Source organism: Camelus dromedarius, chromosome 10 (genome assembly GCF_036321535.1).
Source record: "Camelus dromedarius isolate mCamDro1 chromosome 10, mCamDro1.pat, whole genome shotgun sequence".
Lineage (NCBI taxonomy): Eukaryota > Metazoa > Chordata > Mammalia > Artiodactyla > Camelidae > Camelus > Camelus dromedarius.
The window spans coordinates 78,010,366-78,027,989 of NC_087445.1; the positions used below are offsets into that span (position 1 = coordinate 78,010,366).

Here is a 17,624-nt window from a genome sequence, read left to right on the forward strand (position 1 = left end):
TGCCCGCGTCGCGGCTGCGGGCCGGGCCTGTGTTCTCGCCGCGCAGCACGGGGTAGAGCGAGGCGTCCTATGCCTTCTGCTCGGAGGCGGGAGGGACAGCTGCGTGCACAGGGCTGGGTGCCCAGTCACGACATCTGCACGGCGACTGTCGGCAGACTTTCCGCAGCCGCCATGGGTGTCGCACCTCACCTCTGCAGTTCAGCTGTGATGGGCCTGGAGCAGGGCTTACTTTGCAGCTGACCTTCATTGTTCTTAGAATGAGCAAGTGAATTTTCTACACATTGTCCACCCCTGGGGTTTTAGCAGGAATTCACTTCTGTGCCCAAATGGGGACGTGCACCAGCACCCACGGTCAGCGTCAGCTGAGTCAGACGCCGTGACGAGCAGGTCCTGTGGCCTCTGTGACTGTCCTTGTCTGCACGACATGCGTGTAATATCTCCTTGGTCGAAAATTCATTCACTTAAATGCTTCCAAGAACAATTTATTAATCCATGCTTTAAATTTGATTTAGTTTTTAGGGACTGCTTTTAACACTTGGAAACAAAAATCAGCTTGTTTTGTACGTAAGAACTGGTTTGGGGTTTTGTTTTTGTTCTTGATGCTAATCAATCGGGCACTGCTCATGAGTCAGTTTATGTAGTCTGTCATCTGCAGAGTTGCCTCTGGGGGATGTTGATGTGAAACCCCAGCGTCTGGGCCCTGTCAGTGTCCGCCCTGTGCCGTCAGGGCCTTTAGCCTGAGCACCTCTGCCGCCGCCCATCCCAGGCTCCCCGAGCCTTCCTCTCCTCCCGCCTCCCCAGCCCTGTTCTGTGTGCTTACCGGGCACTACCGGCCATCCCTGGATTGCCGACAAGCCACACCGCATGAAAGCTTTTGCTTCCACACCCTACATCCTGGGTCAACCCTGGCACACACTGAGGCCAAGGTCAGAGGTCCCCGCGCACTGTCTGGAAAGGGACCTGCAGTGGGGCAGACGGGAGCACCGTCAGGGAGCGATGCCCGGCTGTGCGTCTGCCGCTCTGGCCCGGCTCCTCCGGGGATCCGGGCCCGACCACGCGTCCCGGGAGCTGCTGCACGAGGTGGTAAACGTGTGCCCTCTTGTAGGAAGAGGCTCGGGGAGGATGTGTCACCAGATGGAACTGTCGTGACTAAGACCCGTGGCGGGGAGGGTGGAGCTCAGCGGCAGAGCGCCGACTTAGCAGCACGAGGGCCTTGGTTCAGTCCCCAGGGCCTCCACGAGCAGCAGCAGCAGAAAGACCCACGGACAAGCCTGAGCCAGAGAAGCCCGCTTGCTTCCCGAGAAGGGGCCACGGGGCCTTCCCCTCCCTGCAGGGAGGAGGGAGTGGCCCCATCTGGGCTGTCTAGTCCTCCGGGGAGGGAGGGAGGACAGGGTCTTCTAAAGGGAAGAGTCACTCCTGACTGCTGCTCCGGACCTGTCTTCCGCAGGGTTTCCCCAGCCGAGACACACTCACGCCGGGGAACCAGGCACTCAGTCCAAACACTAGCGCTTTATCTGCTCATGTACACAGCATTGCGCCCTCAATGTCGCATCTCTCTCCTTGAAATTAATTACAGGCCCGTTTAGAGGGGGAGAAAGCACCTCTACCATCCACCCCTGTAACCGCAGCCGGGTGTGAACCAGGCAAGGCTGCTGCGGACGGGGAGACACACATTGTCTGCAGAATCTCTTGAGGTTTCTGGTGCTCTATGTGTTGGACGTAGGGGACTCCCCCTGCCAATGTCAGCACATTTCACTCTGTATTTGGAACCATTTATTCTAATTGGAAACAAAAGATGAAATGTCACTGAGGAAAAATACACAAATGAAAACGCACCTTTAGAGTAAGTGGTTACTGGGTTTCATCCGACTCAGCAGCTAAATGACGTGACTGGTGAAGTGTTAGGAACGTCTCTTTGTCGACGTTTCATTTCAGAGCGGAACAAAAAGGCAGATGAAGCCAAGGCCGGCGGCGGCGGGCGGAGAAACAGGCTTTCGGGAACTGCCGTGCGGTTTATCAAATCACCTGCGGAAACTGGTTTCTGTTACCCTCTGTGTTCCGATCACCTTTTCCGTAATTATTCTGACTGGATTTGAGCTTTTGGAAGAACTCAGTACAGAGATCAGAAAAACGATGGCTGTCGCTTCCCTTCCATTTTTCACCCATCCGCTCCGTGTGCTCTAACCCTGAGCAGAAGGCATGTTCTTGGACAGTTCAATCAGACCTGTCAATCTAAACTTCACCTTCCCTCGACACAAAGGTCCCAGTTTGAAAGTATGTTTAAAAAGATCAGTTTCATAAAGTGTATCATCACTGGAGTTCCTGTGTGACCTGTGCAGAGAGTTAGGGTGGGTCTGGGGGTCACCCAGCCCCTCCCAGGAATTTCAGGGCCTGCTGCAGGGTGCCTCCTCTGGGCCCTAATTTCCCATCTGAAAACGGAGGCACAGGAGTCAGGCTTGCCCCCAGGCATGAGCATCAGACGAGGCGACACCGGCAAAGCCCTTGGGACCCTGGAGACATCAGACAGGCGGGCGGGGGCACAGCCGGCCGGCAGCTCACGGGGCCCAGGTGCCAGAAACGGGAATTAGGAGCCTGGGCTGGAGACGGTGAGTTTTCAGGACGGGCACGCATGTTACACAGAAGGTATTTCTGTTTTCTGCCTTTCTGTTTATTCCGTGTACAGAGTTTAACTTTACACGGACTCATTAACACCTGTTACAGAAATACTAGTTATTGGCCATGACAGTTAACTAAAGCACGTCCTGACTGTGATGCCAGATTAACTGGCATCTGTTCTGTCCATGGATGTCAGCCCGACTGGTCCTCCGAGCCTGCGCCCCGACACGGCCACCCGCTGAGAGCCAGCCCCGCGGTCCCTCGCACACGCGTGTGGCTGGGCGACGCCGTCTTGTTACAGGGGTGCAGACGTGCCGGGGCCAAGGTTGGAGGGGAAAGCCACTTCGCCTGCTGGCTTTAGCCTCACCGGGACAACCGGCACCTCCCCACCGGCCGTAGGGGAAGGGATTCCTTCCTTTCCTTGAGTTTAGAAACTGCGTCGATCGGGTGTTCTCTCTTTTGTTTTATTTGAGTCTAAATACAGAAGCATTCTTGTATTTTGATATTTTTAATGAAAGCTTGTAAACACTAATTTGCAGCTCGACCCCCGGTGTCTCCGCTGACTTTCCAGCTGAGAAGCTGGATGTTACACAATCCTGGCTTCAGGCTCAGCTTTGTGTTTTCTGCTCAATATATTGATTTTTCCTGGAAACCATTTCCCACTCCAAACTGAACGTTAAGAATGTTGCCTGCATGCATGAGGTCCTGCGTTCAATCCCCAGAACCTCCATTAAAAAGAAAAATAGAAGTTAATTTAAAAATAAATAAAAACGCACCAAAAAGAGATTAACAATAATTTTTTTTAAACCTAAAAAGAGTGTTGCCAAAATGTTGACTTTTGTGTAATAATAATAAAAAATTTTTAATGAAGAAACAATCGGTCATGGCATTGAATTTCTTCCCAAATCCTTATGTGAGTAAAATCTCTTCGGGTCAAAGTCTGTGTGGACAAGGTGGCGTCGATGGTCTGTGGCAGTGATTTCTTCTGTCTGGCTCCAGCTCTTTCCAGGTCTCCTGCGACGAGCAGGCCCTGCTCCCACACAGCAAGGGGGGCAGCGTCGCGTCTGGAAGATGCTGGAGGACGCATTCTGTCATGGAGAACGTCCCTGTGCGGAGGGGTCTCTGCATCACAGCAAACGCTGGCTGAGAACTGACTACACAGAGAGGAACGTCCCCTTAACGCAGTTATTACCCCTACTTGAGAAGGATGTATTCTTCCCTGCCTGCTGTTAACTCTTTATTGAAAATGTAAGCTGAACACCAAGTGGAGCACCACCATCACCGTCACCCCACCCCCGCCAGGCGCACATCACCCCTCGCCAGCCTCGTCTGTCTGTCCCGCCTCCGCCCCAGCCCTCATCTGTGGCCAGAGGACGGTCAGTCCGACTCCAAGCGTGGCCTCTGGGTCAGGGCCAGCAAGGGCCCCCCGCCTGCTCCCACCTGGAACTGCCCTCTCGGGGTCTGCTCTGCTTCCCTGCCCAGCTCTCGTCTACACCCTGGGCTGGGCATCCTCCCCTCCCTCCATGGCCTGGCAGGATGCCTGAGAACAGAAAATCTGCTCTGTAACTTGTCACGAGTATATAAATGGCTCCCGGGAGGAGGGGTGGAGAGTAGAACGCATGCTTAGCATACACGAGGTCCTGAGTTCAATCCCCAGGACCGCCATAAAAAAGATTTTGTATTTAAATTCTTTTTTCTTTTTTTTTGGAGGGGATAATTAGGTTTTTTGGGTTTTTTTAATGGAGGTACTGGGGATTGGACCCAGGACTTAATGCATGCAAAGCATACACTTTACCACTGAGCTACACTCTCCCCCAATTTCTTTTAATTAAAAACGAAAAACAAAAAAATGGCTCTCAAATAAAGACACAGGGAGGGCTATCTGGGCATTCCCAGCATTCAGGCCGAGACTGGGGTCCCAGGACACCCACCGCCCTGTTCCTTGACTACAGATGACTCGGGAATTCAGGGCAAACATGGCAAGGCCTTTAATGGGAAGGCAAGCTCTGATCCATCTTAGATGTAAAACGGGGGGGCGGGGGCACCACAGCCCTGGTGGCATGTTTTTCTAACCTAGAGAGGAAAAATACTATATTTGCAGGGGAAGAGTAAAGCGTGTCCCTTTACAATTGGGCAGATTATCAAAGACTAGGGCTGGCGACTGTCCAGACCGTCACCGCCGGCGCCGGGAGGGCCCTGGACGGAGGGTCTCCCACCGCTGCCCCTCAGTCGCAGATGGACGGCTTGTTGGCCCGGTAGCTGGGGTGGAAGTTGAACCGGTCGAAGGAGGTGATGTAGTTGTCGGGACCTGTCACGATGCTCTTCTCCATGTACACGTTGAAAGTATTGTTCTGGAACATTCCACCAGCTGCAAGTTGTTTAGAAAATCTATGCGAATTTGGATAAAATACCTTCTGGAAGTGAAAAGGGAACACTTGGATTAGTGATGCATGGTAGCGCTCTGGAGCAGTCAGTCACGAGGCATTTTTGGAAGAAGAATAAGAATTTGTAAGAAAAGGTCTCTATCCCTAAGGAGCAGAGAAGCCAGGGTGGGCAGGCTGGCCCGGGTTGCCCCTGACCTTCCCACTTCACGCCTCATGTCAGGCAGTAAGTATTACCAGTACCTCCTTCCACTAGGACGTGGACAGGAGGGTCCACTACGGCCCCCCGGACGAGGCGCTGCCACACCTGGGCCCGGCACCCGGGTCAGGCCCAAGCGGCACCCAGGTCTGCGCCTGCCGGCTCTGCTGCTGGGGCCAGTCACCGGGCCGCTCTGCGCTGGAGCTTCCCTTCTGTGGAAAAGAGCCAACGTCAGTGGGCTTCAGCCTTGCCTGTGTGTTGGAATCCCTTGCGGAACTTTGAAAGGACCCTGATGCCCACACCCCACCAGCCGAGGGGGCCGGGGACGGGCTGCCCTAGCGAGGCGAGGCCGCCGGCATGTGCGGCCCCCGAGGGTAGGAATCGTTCCGGCAGCACAGCATCCTTAGGTGACCTTGAGGTTTCTGACGCCAGTGGCCTGGACCACTGCCAGGTAGTACGCCCGGGACAGGCGACCTGTTCTCGGCCATCCTTGTGTCAAGGGGTCACTTGGCGTTTTATCTCTTCGGCAGGAAGCAAGTGCAAAGAGAAAGGGCTTCAGTGCGTCGTTTAATAGGGTTTGTTTTTCAGGGCAGTTCTGGGTCCACAGAGAACCTGAGCAGGGCGCACAGACTTCCCACACCACCTCCTCTCCAGGACACACGGGGAAGCCTCGCATCAGCCTGGTGCCCCCACGACAGCTGAGCCAGTCCCGACAGGTCATTGCTAACTGAAGCCCAGAGCCTACGTCTGGGTCCGCCTTCTGTGCTGTGCGTTCTGGGCTTTGGCAAGCGGATGGTGAATGACGTGTGCCCGCCATCACGGCGTCACAAAGAATAGCTTCCTTGGCTGTATTTTCTAAAATGCAAAGAAAGCATTTTTGTTTTCTGTTCCCACATGGGAAGTCCACACTGAGGGCGGCTCAGTGAGTCCAGAGGCCACGTCCAGGTCAGGAAACTGCACACCAGGCTCCAGGCAAAGCAGGCTGATAAGGAGCAGGAGCAACTCCTCCCATGCTCGCCTCCTGAGAACCTGGTGCTGCGCCTCACAGAGCCCCGCGAGCCAGCCAGTGCCTCTTTTATGAAAAGCAAAACATTCGGGCCTACGTTGGTGAGTCCTCTGTCATTTTCATGGAAACAGCTGATCTCTGGGGAAACTTGGAGCCGCCTGATTCCAGAGAGGGGTCCTGAAGCACTCTAGAAAGCTTCTAGGTAAGTAACCTTCTCGTCAGAGCCCTACCTCCCATGCACATCAATTAAATAAGCTAATATCCAGATCTTCTAAATGAGGAATAGTCTAAGAGGAAAAACACGGCCACCCCACAATGGGTGGCCCTGCTGTCTTGAGTACCTAGGGGATGCTTACGCTGGTCCCTCTGCCCTTCTCCTGGACCCAGCGGGGGCATCAGGGGGTTCCAGGACGCCCTCTGCAGTGAGAGGTCGATCTCAAAAAGGGGTCGGGTTCCCCCAAAGGCACACAGATCCCTGCGTCCTTCTGTAACCAGTGCTTTCGTCAGCCAGTGCTACCTCTTAAGGCGGCAAGTTAATAGCTAATAAAACAAGGTATTATTCCAAAAAGAAAGCAGTTCTTCGTTTACTTGCCTCAAAACTTACTGCTTTCGGTTGCAGGAGTTGGTTGGTTGTATGAGTGAATGGGGCCAGGTCTTTGGGATGTCGTAAGCAAGTCTACATGCAATTTTTTCTTTCTCTCTTTTTTTTCAATCTAGGTAGTTTATTTTGGAGACAAAGCAGTACATGCCCTTTTTTCACCCTTTAAATGCTTCATTGCTAAATTCATTCACTCATTTATTTCTACCCTCCCCTGTCGCAAAAGGATTTGCGGGATCCTTTCCACTTTGTGACGTTGGAACTCTGAGCCCCTCCGCTCCTCCTCCCTCCACGCTGTGCTGCCCTTTTGAGACTTTCAGGGTTTCAGCCTCCTGCTAGAGACGCCCCACCCACACACACGAGCACGCGCACCGTTCTTTGCTTCCTGCTTACCGGCATCTCATGCACCGTGGGGGCTCTGCTCCCGTAAGCTTGGTTACTGGTCCTGTACACTGAGGGGGGCTCCTTGGCCCTGGCAGATGAGAAACATACTTTATTTTCCACTCACTTACTCTAAATTCTGCTCAAGCCACAGCTTTCACATATTGGGTCCATGGAGCCTTGTTGGAAATGCCCCAGGTTGGTGATGCCGCGGTGAACCTGGGCTCCTGCGGAGCGCGAAGCTGGCCTTCCTGGCAGGCTCAGCCTCCCGGGCCCCGCCCCTGCTGAGCTCTGCCAAAGCCCCGCGGACATCCCAGGTGGCAAGTGCTGGCCCTCAGCCCTGGCGGGGCCTGGGCCCAGGCCGTCATTTCCCGGGTGGGTGGGCGGGCTGGGAGCGGAGGGGCCGCCCCCAAGGGGAGGGTCCCTCCTACTTCTGAGCCTCCAGGAGAAAGTTTCACAGAGCGGCGGGGGATTCAGACACCCCAGCTCCGTCGCGTACTAACTGCGGGCTCTCGGGCAAGGCACTATCTTTCTGCATCCCAGCTGTCTCTCCTGGGAAATGGGGATGATAACAGAGCCAAGTGTACAGGCCGGTGGAGGCACCAAGCGAGGGGCAGGGAAGGCGCCGCCGGCGGGGTCTCAGAGGCTGCGGCGCAGGAAAGCTCGCAGGCCACGCCCCTCAGCAGCCTGGTGATGGACGCGTCGCCGGAGCCCCCGCCCCACCTCCGGCAGACGCGTCTTCTCAGCCTAGGGAGGAGAGGGGACGCCACCCGCCCCGGGGTGCGGCTGGGCTCAGCCTGGGCTGTGGGATTTCCCCTGGGGCACGCCCTGCCCCGTGTCACCCCACCGAGGGGTGGGAAGCTTCAGGTAGCACTTCTGCGCCCCTCTGATGGTTGACGGGGACCCCGCTTTGACTTGGGGCCAGGCTGGGGCCCGGGGTCTCTTGCACACAGAGCTATCTAGCAGCGCGCAGGGCCAGCTGGGCATCGGTCGGCTGGACCGGCGGCCTTTCTTTCCTCTTTGCATGCCGGGTGGACCCTGACCAGACTCCCTCGCCCTCACCTGTAGCCCCGAAACCACGCCGGGTTGTTGAACCTGGCCGGCAGGTCCTCGCTCACGCGGTAGTAGTCACTGGTTTTCTCCGGGGGGCCCTTGGCCTTGGGCTCCTCCGGCTCCGCGCACACCTGGGGGTTCTCCTCGGACATCTCGCCTCCGTCCACCCGAGCTTCGGGGACAAGAAAGAGCAGACAGGAAACAGCCTCTCAGCCCGCGGGACCACGAGGGTCCGCGCGGCGTCCTGTTGCCAAGCGACGGGCTGGTCCCCTGCGTGGGTGGGCGGGGCCCTTAAAGGCGCCGCGCCGCGGGGCCCGGGCCCCACGGCTGGCAGGTGGGGCAGAAGTCCGAGGTCTAGAACCTTCTGTGGCGAGCAGCCCAGGCCCTGTGCTGGCCGTGAGGGTGAGGAATTGCTTCCCGGGGTTGCAGTGCCGAATGCCTTATGGTCAGTAGCCATCGGCCCAGACACTTGCCAACGTTTTCTCAAACGCAGTGGGAGGCGGATTTCGGGACGGAGGAACCTCGGGCCCTGGTTCAGGTTCCCCAAGGCCGCTCCGCAGGCAGTGAGCTCACGCTCGCCGTGTGGGCTTCTTGACCCCCCAGCCCTCCGACTTAAGGCCCCCCCCAGAATTAGACTCCAGATTTGCCTAACTATGGAATTCTTCTAAGACAAATGTTGTTCAAAAATTAAAACGCTTTTGGACAAGCGTGAGGTGGTGCTGTACTGGTCGGAGGTGAGGGCGGTCCCCATCGCTCGGCGGGTTCCCAAGGGGACGACTGGGGGCCTCCTCCGCCTCCGGGCACCGTGCAGGGAGCGGGCGAGGACCCCGGGAAGGGGGACGGGGCGGGGGGACCCGCCCCCCAGGCCCAGCGCTTGCCCGGACCCCGATCCCGACCCCGCCTCATGCGCGTCCGCGGTGCCGGGCAGATGTGGGGCTCAGGGCCTCGTGCGTCCGGAGGACGGCGCGCTCCGACCCGAGGCGGGGGCCAAGGGGCGGGGACGCGTCGCGAGCGGGGCTCCCGGAGCGAAGCCGCGGGCGCGCAGTGGCACCTCCGGGCCTGCAGGCGGCGCTGCGACAGAGGCGCGGCCCGCGGCGGAAGGAGGAGCCGCTCGTGGAGCCGCCGCGTCCGTCCGCCCGCCTCCCGCGTCCGCCCGCCTCCCCGTGTCCGCGCCATGGCGTCCGGCCCGGCGCTACCCCGGCTGCTCGGCGCGGGTGAGCGCGCCGGGGCCCTGGGGCCGGGGGCGCGGCGCGGGGCGCGGGCCCCCTTCCCGGGCCGGGGGCGGGCGGAGGGAGGCGGGGGGGGCGCGCCCCACGAGCCCGCTGTCCCCGCAGGTGTCCGGCGCAGGCCGCTCCGGCTGCACGTCGTCCCGACGGCGACCCCGGGCCCGGCCGGGCCGAGCAGCAGGACGCTGGGGAGCGCCGCGGCCCCCGCCGCCCGCGAGCCCGGGAGCAGCAGCGGTAACGCCGGCTCCTCGGCGCCGGGGGAGGGGGGTGAAACCGTCCCGCCGGGGGGCCCAGGCGCCCTGGGTTTAGACGTGGGCCCTGGAGGGACGCGGGCCCCCGGAGCCCCCGGCCCCCAGCAGCCCCACCTGCTGGGCCGCACGCGCTTCCAGGGGCCTCGGCGCGGGGGGCGGGGGGCCGCCGACCCTTCCCGGAATCCTGGCCGTGTTTCCGCGGGCGGCTGGACGGCACCGCCGGGACTTCAGGCATCAGCCAGGCCCCTACTTTCCCAGTGAGGGTTTGACCAGGTTTACCCGGGGCGACGCCACCGTCAGACTTGGCCTCTACCTCGAGTCTCCAAAGAGGCCCCTGTGGCCCTGGGCCCCCTCAGCGTCTGGGCTTCCCGCCCTCCCCGCCCGCGGCCCCCTGGACTGGGAGCAGGGGCCCAGACCCTGCATCCTCCCTGCCTCCCCGCCCTAGATCTCAGCGAGAGGATCCTCAGCGAGCCCCTCAAGCACTCTGACTTCTTCAACGTCAAGGAGTTGTTTTCGGTGAGAAGTCTCTTCGATGCGCGAGTGCACCTGGGACACAAAGCGGGCTGTCGGCACAGGTGGGTGACGTCCCTGGTGAGTGTGGTGATTCCTCCAGGGGTTTGGGACCCTGCCTTGGGGTCCAGGGCCACTCCAGTTTTTGCGAGAGAACAGCCCCCTCTGCCTCCAGATGGGATCAGTGACCCCAAAAACGGGCAGGTGTTTATGCTCAGATGCGGTTTGTTCCCCGCTCCCATGCGTCTAACTGGGTACCTTGGAGTGGGGCCCATGGTCCTGGGTGGGGACAGGCCAGCAGCCGGTCTTGTGAACCGGTGATGGATGAGGGGGCTGCCATGGCCACCCACATCTGGAGGGGAGGTCTGGAAGATTATGCAGACAAGTAGAAACTGGCTCAGTTTCTTCACAAAGTTGTAAGATGGCTGAGTTGGAAATGGATTGAAGGGGCAGGTGGGAGGCCACTGGGGGAGGTGATTGTGGAAGTTCAGGGGGAGGTGACGGGCCCAGTTCCTGGGGGCAGAGTCCGGGTTGGGGTTGGTGTGGGGGGACAGAGCAGGTGTTGGTGTCCTTCCCTGAGATGGTCAAAGCCACATCAAGGCCTGGGGGACATCAGAAACTTGGTCCTGTGCCAGGTGACCTTTCGGCCACCCCAGTATTGATGTCACACAGGCCCTAGGAGGGAGTAGCCTGGGCCTGGGGGGCACCATGTCAGGACCTCTTGAGAACATCTGGAGAGGAGAGGAGGTCCCAGGCAGGACCTCTGGGCTGCCAGCATCTTAGGTTCCAGGAAGAAGGGAAGTGGCCAAGAAGAGGGAGGGAGGGCATCCACTGTGGGCAGCTACCCAGAAGTCACCTGAGGTGAGGGCAGGTGGAGGTCGTGGGGCCTCGAGCAGTCTGTTGAGAAGAAGGGACTGAATCCAGATGCGAGTGAGCAGGGGATGAGGACCAAGGGACGGTCTCCTGCCCCCATCTCTCTGTCCTAGTCAGCCAGTCTGTGCCCTTGGGGCTCTCCTCCCGGGCCTGGCTGGCTTCTGTTCTGTCCCCTCACACTCGCAGCCCAGGGCACCCCCTGCTCTGCTGGTCCCCCAGGCGGGGTGGGGGAGGGGGAGGCAGCCTTGGTTGTAAAGCCTCAGAGACGGAACTGCAGCCGGCCCAGCAGTACCAGCAGAATGGTCTGCGCATCGCGTGGGCGTGTCCAGACAGCCGTGTGGCATGAGCTGTTAGAACCCCCATGCAGCAAGGTGGAGGTTCCGAGGCCGAAGCCGCTTGCCTGAGACGCGGAAGTGGCCTGTGGCCCAGCCTGCCCTGCCCCCGCCCCCACCCCTGGCTGCCTCTGGCCGTCACTCCTGGGACGAGGCGCTTGCCGTTCTCGTCGCACTGAGGGGCTGCGGGCTGCACCAGCCCCGTATGGTGTGTCCCCCGTGGAGGGGCCGAGGGGGCCCGTTCACGCTGGCCTTGGTGCGTGTCTGGCAGGTTCATGGAGCCGTTCATCTTCGGGAGCCGCTTGGACCAGGACATCATCGACCTGGACCAGACGGCCGCACACCTGCAGCTGGCCTTGAATTTCACGGCCCACGTGGCCTATCGCAAGGGCATCATCCTGTTTGTGAGCCGCAGCCGGCAGTTCTCACACCTGATCGAGAGCACGGCCCGGGACTGCGGCGAGTACGCGCACACCCGCTACTTCAAGGGCGGCCTGCTGACCAACGCGCCCATCCTCCTGGGCCCCATGGTGCGCCTGCCCGACCTCATCATCTTCTTGCACACGCTCAACAACGTCTTCGAGCCCCACGTGGCCGTGAGGGACGCGGCCAAGATGAACATCCCCACCGTGGGCATCGTGGACACCAACTGCAACCCGACCCTCATCACCTACCCCGTCCCTGGCAATGACGACTCGGCCCCCGCCGTCCACCTCTTCTGCAGGCTCTTCCAGACCACCATCAACCGGGCCAAGGAGAAGAGGAGGCAGGTCGAGGCCCTGTACAGACTGCAGAGCCCAGAGGGGGCCGCGGGCCGGGCTCCAGCCGACCCTGCTCCCCCAGGAGCGCAGGCCGGGCTGGACTTGGGTCATTCCCCTTGATGGGCCACCCTCCTCCTGGGTGAAGCAGCAGCCAAGCCCGTTCCTAAGCTGGGAACAGCCCCCCATGCCAGTCCCCTCCCTCCCCCTCCTCCCTCCCCCGTCGTCCCAGGCACTGGGTCCCTGCTACTAGGAACTTCTCAGCAGCTGCCCGCCCAGGGCTCCACGTCAGACCCACGACCCCAGCAGGCTCCCAGGGCAAGCGGCCTGTCCACAAAGGACCCATTGGGAGCCACCTTGCCCCTGGGTCCTGCAGTCCTTGCTTCTACCTCGAGATGAGCCCCCCCATGGGTTGGCAGGGTTCTCACACCGGGTCGACTTTTACTCTCAGAACACCCCAAAGTCAGGCTGCTTCCTGCCGCCTGGTTTCAGGAGCCGTTTTGTAACATGAGGCTGCAGGGCGAGCCACTCCAAGATCCTGTCTGGGTTGGAACTGGCCGGGCAGAGCGGGCAGCACAATTCCAACAAATAAAACTGGGCTTCCAGCAGGACGGTGCCCGGACCATCAGGTCTGCAGTGTGGTCTGTGCTCTTGTCTCTGCTCGCCCCCGGGAGCGCACAAGACTCATCTGTGCCCTCTGGTGCTCGGGCTTCGGGGAGGCAGACGTGCAGACGTGTTGGGTGGGAGGGCGGAGGCCCTGGCTGTGCCTCGGCACCGTCCTCCGTGCTGGGGCTCGGAGGCCTTGGGACCTGCCCGCGTCCTGAATGGTCAGGAAGGACGTATGGACGCTCATTCCCGGGTTTCCTGGGTGCTCCCTCGTCAGTGAGGCCTGGGGTGAGGTGCGGGCCGCTCTTTCCGGGAGCCTGCCCTGTGGCGCTCAGCACGTTCGCTCCCGGTGTGCCTGACCGCCCCCGGGAACCTGTCTGCTGGCGAGGGTCTGTGAGGGCGGGGCAGGCTGGCGCACGGGGGCAGGAAGCCGAGTCCTGGGGTCCACTCAGCGTCTCCTTTCAGGGAGGGGGTGCATGCTGGAGGTTCCTGGTGTTCTCTGGAGACACGCTGGGTTCCTGGTTCAGAAGGTGCAGGAAACCGAGCGTCTCTTTGAAAGCACCAACTGACCAGTCTTGCTTTGATTTGCAAACATGAAGTATGAAGATGCAGATCTGTAGGCAGGTAAACCGAGGGGCCCCCCCCCAGGGCTTCCCCCCACTGGAGACCCCGTGTGTGGGTGTGGGTGAGTTTCCCCGAGCAGGTGGCCTGTGGGGAGAGCCAGCAGGGCCGCCCCTCGGCATTCAGGGAGACCCCCGTGGGAGCCGAGGGCCTGGAGATGAGCACAGTGTGGAAATGCTTCCTGGCCGTCCGTGCACAGGAGTTCCCGGAGCACAAACTGGGCCTCCCCAAGGCTGCAGGGGGTCCACACCACCCCTCAGAAGCGGGCATTTAGGGCACCACAGGCAGCCTGGGGGCGGTGAGTGACACGCAGGGAGACATGAGTACACAGGAGCCATGGGACTGGCTGGAGGGGAGCAGCCCGGGGGGACAGACTCCCTGGAGCACCCCTGCCTCACCCCATTCCCTAGGGGACCCTAGGATACTTGCAACCCGCTCTGGATCCAGGCAGTGAAGACCAGCAGGGGCGACAGCAGTGTCTGAGTCACTGGCTGTGCTTCCAGCCCAGGTGCTGGGGGCAGGGTGGGCAGGAGCGGCGCACCCAGTGGGTGTCCCAGTGGACAAGCAGAAGCAAATGAGCCCGATGGGTCCAGCTGCACGAGGACCAGAGCCAGGGTCGGGGCCTCTCTGGGAAGAGCAGCGAGGGGACCAGAGGGGCTCAGGTTGACGGAGCGGGCGTGGCCTCAGCCCTGCGGGAGGGCACCTCCAAGTTTGCCTCCCTGGCGGTGAACCCCAAGAGATGCCAGAAGCTCTGAAGGGGGTGAATGCGCCTAGCCTTGGGGGCACGAGAGGAAGGGCCGCCCCCGAGCCCTCGACTTGCCCTTTATGCCTGAGCTCTGGGCCCTGGCAGGGCTGGGCCCTGCCCGCTGGCCCCGCAGGCGCCTGGAAGAGCCGGGCTCCGGACTGGGCAGGTGCACCACGCCCCCAGCCTGGGCCAGGACAAGCCTAGGGCGACCGTGGGCACAGAGGGTCTCCAGAACCAGGCCTCGGGATGGCTGTGACCAGACGCCACCCAGACACCTCCCCAGGGCCCCGCCCAGGGCTTCGCCTCTTGAGTGCCCAGTCCCCCGCCAAGAAGCTGGGCCCCTCCCTTCACCCACCAGTGCCGTCCACCCCGGGCCTAGGCCGGGTGCGAAGGCAGTTTGCATGTATTTGTAAGGCTGGCCGAGACAAGTCTTTGTGTGCTGTTGCGTTTCAGGATGTGAACATGGATATTTGGGGATTGTTTTTGAACTGCCTCTCCTTTGAAAATTGGCCCCCGTGTGAGAATGAGTCAGCCCTGAACCCGTGAGAGACCTGGGGTGGGGGGGTGGGGTCACAGCAGACCCCGGGGGGGAGCTGGCGGGGCGCCTGGTGCCTGCCTTCCAGGGCAGCGACCTCTCCTATGTCACCATCTTCCTGTGCACCTACCGAGCCTTCACCACCACGCAACAGGTCCTGGACCTGCTCTTCAAAAGGTGAGCCCCCGCGCCCCTCCTGGCCGTGTGACTTGGGAGCGCCACTTCACCTCGCCGAGGCTCCGTTTGCGCCTGTGAAGGCCGGGCTGCCCAGAGGCCCGGCCGCACGGGGCTGGCAGGACATCGGGTGAGCGTGCACGGCGCGACCCTGTGCCCGGCCCTGCGGGAAGGGCTGCCGGGGCACCTGCGGTTCTTCCTGAGGGTTTCCTCTCCCCCGCAAAGAAGCCCCCGCCCTTGGGCAGGGCTGTCTTCCCGTTTGTGAAGGAGGTTCCGGGTTCCGTCGCGGGGCGGGGGCCCTCCCAGAGCAGGGGTCACTGGGCTCTGGCTGAGCCCACTCAGATAGCTGTAAGGGGCCGACTCGGGGCTACACACGGGGCCCCCACTGTGCGCAGGCGCTGTTTCAGGCCTTTGGCGTAAGTCAGTGACTGGGGCAGATGGAAACCCCTGCCCTCCCGGGGTTCCACCCTGGTCGGGGGGTCAGCCAGTAACACCGGACGTCACAGCAGGTACGGTAGATGTGACGCCCTCACGGCCTCCTCTAGATACGGATGCATCCTCCCGTACTCCGACCAGGACGGCGGGCCCCAGGACCAGCTGAGAAAGTGAGTAGGCTTTGGGTCTGATGGGGGGGCCTCCTGTCTCCAAGATGGGGACTTTGTGGGGCTGAGGCTGGGGAGGGGCTGGGCAGGGCTGAGGTCTGGAGGCCTCTCCTGCAGGAGGAAAGGAGTCAGGGAGCCGTGGCTGGGGTCCTGAGTCCCCAGGGAGCAGAGGGGAGACTGGGGGCTCAGAGCCGCCCCTGAGAACATCCATCCCCTCCCAGATCTGGGGCCCAGGACAGGAGATGTGAGGGGCAAGCTGCTCACACGTCGGCCTCGTGCCCCAGTGTGAGTGCTCGGCTGGGGCTCACGAGAGCTCAGTCGGGGCTCGGGGGCCGGCCGTGTTCCCAATCCCGAGAAAAGTGTCACTGGGGTAATGAGGCTGACACGCGATGCGGAGACAAAGGCAGCCCTTCGGGGCTGAGCTGCAGGCTCAGGTGCGCGAGGCCCAGGAAAGCCAGGCAGGGGCCACGCTCTGCTCATCCCCTCCTCCCTCACACACTCATGCAGCACCTGCCGTGTGCCGGCCAGGCCAGTGTGATGGAGTAGACGTGACCCTCCCTGCCCTCCTGCAGTTTCCACTCCAGTGAGGAGGGCCTGGGGTCGGACAGGAGTGAGTCAGGTTCCCTGAGAAAGGGAGAGGTGGTCACCACGGATGGAAGGCTCCCTCCCACGGAGACTGCCCGCCCCACCTGCTGACCAGGCTGCCCCTGTCTGGGTGGGCTGGGGCGGGGCTGGCCTCTGGATGGGCAGGGATGGGCCCCAACACCCAGCCGCCTTGGAGGTGCCATGGGAGGGCAGTGCAGAAGGAAAGCCCAGGCCTCTGACTCTGTCGTGCCCCGTCCCCCACCACTGCCTACCCCCAGTGCCATCTCCTCCATCCTGGGTACCTGGCTGGACCAGCACTCAGAGGCCTTCTGTCAGCCACCGGACTTCCCCTGCCTCAAGCAGCCGGTGGCCTACATGCAGCTCAACATGCCTGGCTCTGACCTGGAGCGCCGCGCCCAGCTTCTCCTGGCCCAGCTGGAGCATGCTGACCTCACCGAGACAGAGCCAGAGGGTGAGGAGCTCTGGGGGGTGGGGGGGCGATATGAGCACGTGGGGAGGGGCCCCAGAGGCCGCTGCTGGGCCAGGAGCAGAGGTGGGCCTCAGACCACCGGCGTGCTGGACCGCAGGCGGGGAAGTCGCCCTGTGCCGGATTCTCGTGCCAGAGCTCCTGTAAAAGGCGGCAGGACGTTTTCTGTCTTTGGAAAGGCACCATTTGGAAGGCGGGCATGTCCATCTCCTCTGTGGCTTCACCGCTGTCTCAGCGTCTCATGATGGCTCCAGCACCAGCTCCGGGACCATCTGAAGATCTGGACCAGCCGCAGAAGCACCAGCAGAACTGAAGCCAGAACCAGAGCCAGAGGCATCTCCATCAACAGGTGCGCCAGGGTGGGAGCCAACAGCACCGTCAGTCCCATCAGCACCTCTGCGGCTGGAGCCCGGCGCGGCGGGGACAAGGCCCCGCGGGAGGCCACCCTCAACTCGCTGCCCCAGGACGTCCCTTCCCTCTCTTGTTTCTGTTTTTGTTTTTAATTTTACTTTCCCCTTTCATGTTATTTGTGATGCTTTTTATCTTATGTCTTAATACAATCAAGCTTAACTTTTTAACTTTATATTGAGCACTTGAGGAGCGCGTAGTCCACTCACGTGACCTTCAGGCCTGTCTCAGAGCCGACCGCCTCACTCCCCAGAAGGAAGCCCTGGACGGAAAGCCGTCGCCCCCCGGCCCTCCCTCCCCCGCCCCCCACACCCCCTAACCTTTCTGTCTCTGTGTCTTTCCCTGTTCTGGATGTTTCCATAAACGGAATCGTGCAACACGCAGCTTTTTGTGTGTCTATTTTGAGAGAATAGTTCATTTTTGTTTTCTTTTTCTACCTGAAATAGCACTTCTGTTACATGAAGGGGAAATCCCGATGGAGTAAAGGTGGAATGCACAGAGTGAAGCCCTTTCGGCAAACACGTGCACAGTCTCAGGGCAGAGACCCCGTTCTAAGTGTGACAGCAGCTCCCTAGGACAGAAGGGACACGCCCGGCTCCTCCCGGGCCGAACAAAACCGCGAGAAACGCGGAGAGAGCGGGTGAGGCCGCACCCAGACCTGAGCTGCGCTCCTCACG

The 17,624-nt window shown here is 60.9% G+C and overlaps 3 protein-coding genes across 4 annotated transcripts; 2 read left to right on the forward strand and 1 right to left on the reverse strand.

Annotated features, from left to right (window-relative positions):
- Positions 1-3,074: 3,074 nt before the first annotated feature.
- Positions 3,075-8,490, reverse strand: PIERCE1 (piercer of microtubule wall 1). 2 transcript variants are annotated; one of them, XM_010993504.3, is made up of 3 exons: positions 8,244-8,490; positions 7,194-7,272; positions 3,075-4,984 (listed from the first exon to the last, which is right to left on the reverse strand). In XM_010993504.3, the coding sequence occupies exons 1-3, from the start codon at positions 8,384-8,386 to the stop codon at positions 4,928-4,930; spliced, it is 279 nt and encodes a 92-aa protein (XP_010991806.1). In that variant the 5' UTR covers positions 8,387-8,490; the 3' UTR covers positions 3,075-4,927. The 2 variants fall into 2 exon arrangements, with proteins under 2 accessions (XP_010991806.1, XP_010991805.1); XM_010993503.3 differs by having other exon boundaries at positions 3,075-5,030.
- Positions 8,491-9,388: 898 nt separating this feature from the next.
- On the forward strand, positions 9,389-12,812 carry MRPS2 (mitochondrial ribosomal protein S2). The gene is made up of 4 exons (XM_064490763.1): positions 9,389-9,448; positions 9,569-9,694; positions 10,157-10,286; positions 11,698-12,812. The coding sequence occupies exons 1-4, from the start codon at positions 9,409-9,411 to the stop codon at positions 12,305-12,307; spliced, it is 906 nt and encodes a 301-aa protein (XP_064346833.1). The 5' UTR covers positions 9,389-9,408; the 3' UTR covers positions 12,308-12,812.
- A 1,590-nt stretch (positions 12,813-14,402) lies between these two features.
- On the forward strand, positions 14,403-17,258 carry LOC135322364 (ral guanine nucleotide dissociation stimulator-like). The gene is made up of 5 exons (XM_064490898.1): positions 14,403-14,565; positions 14,706-14,868; positions 15,372-15,470; positions 16,331-16,524; positions 16,719-17,258. The coding sequence occupies exons 1-5, from the start codon at positions 14,403-14,405 to the stop codon at positions 16,850-16,852; spliced, it is 753 nt and encodes a 250-aa protein (XP_064346968.1). The 3' UTR covers positions 16,853-17,258.
- Positions 17,259-17,624: the final 366 nt, after the last annotated feature.

Bases quoted from the DNA above. Each gene is read 5' to 3' on its own strand.
- PIERCE1 (XM_010993503.3), bottom strand. From the start codon at position 8,386: ATGTCCGAGGAGAACCCCCAGGTGTGCGCGGAGCCGGAGGAGCCCAAG. The intron at 7,273-8,243 runs GTGAGGGCGAGG...CTCATCTGCCAG, and splicing joins GCGTGGTTTCGGGGCTACAG to GGCCAAGGAGCCCCCCTCAG. The intron at 5,031-7,193 runs GTAAGCAGGAAG...TTTCACTTCCAG, and splicing joins CCACGGTGCATGAGATGCCG to AAGGTATTTTATCCAAATTC.
- MRPS2 (XM_064490763.1), top strand. From the start codon at position 9,409: ATGGCGTCCGGCCCGGCGCTACCCCGGCTGCTCGGCGCGG. The intron at 9,449-9,568 runs GTGAGCGCGCCG...CTGTCCCCGCAG, and splicing joins ACCCCGGCTGCTCGGCGCGG to GTGTCCGGCGCAGGCCGCTC. The intron at 9,695-10,156 runs GTAACGCCGGCT...TCCCCGCCCTAG, and splicing joins CGAGCCCGGGAGCAGCAGCG to ATCTCAGCGAGAGGATCCTC.
- LOC135322364 (XM_064490898.1), top strand. From the start codon at position 14,403: ATGGCTGTGACCAGACGCCACCCAGACACCTCCCCAGGGCCCCGCCCA. The intron at 15,471-16,330 runs GTGAGTAGGCTT...GCCTACCCCCAG, and splicing joins CCCCAGGACCAGCTGAGAAA to TGCCATCTCCTCCATCCTGG. The intron at 16,525-16,718 runs GTGAGGAGCTCT...GTCTTTGGAAAG, and splicing joins CACCGAGACAGAGCCAGAGG to GCACCATTTGGAAGGCGGGC.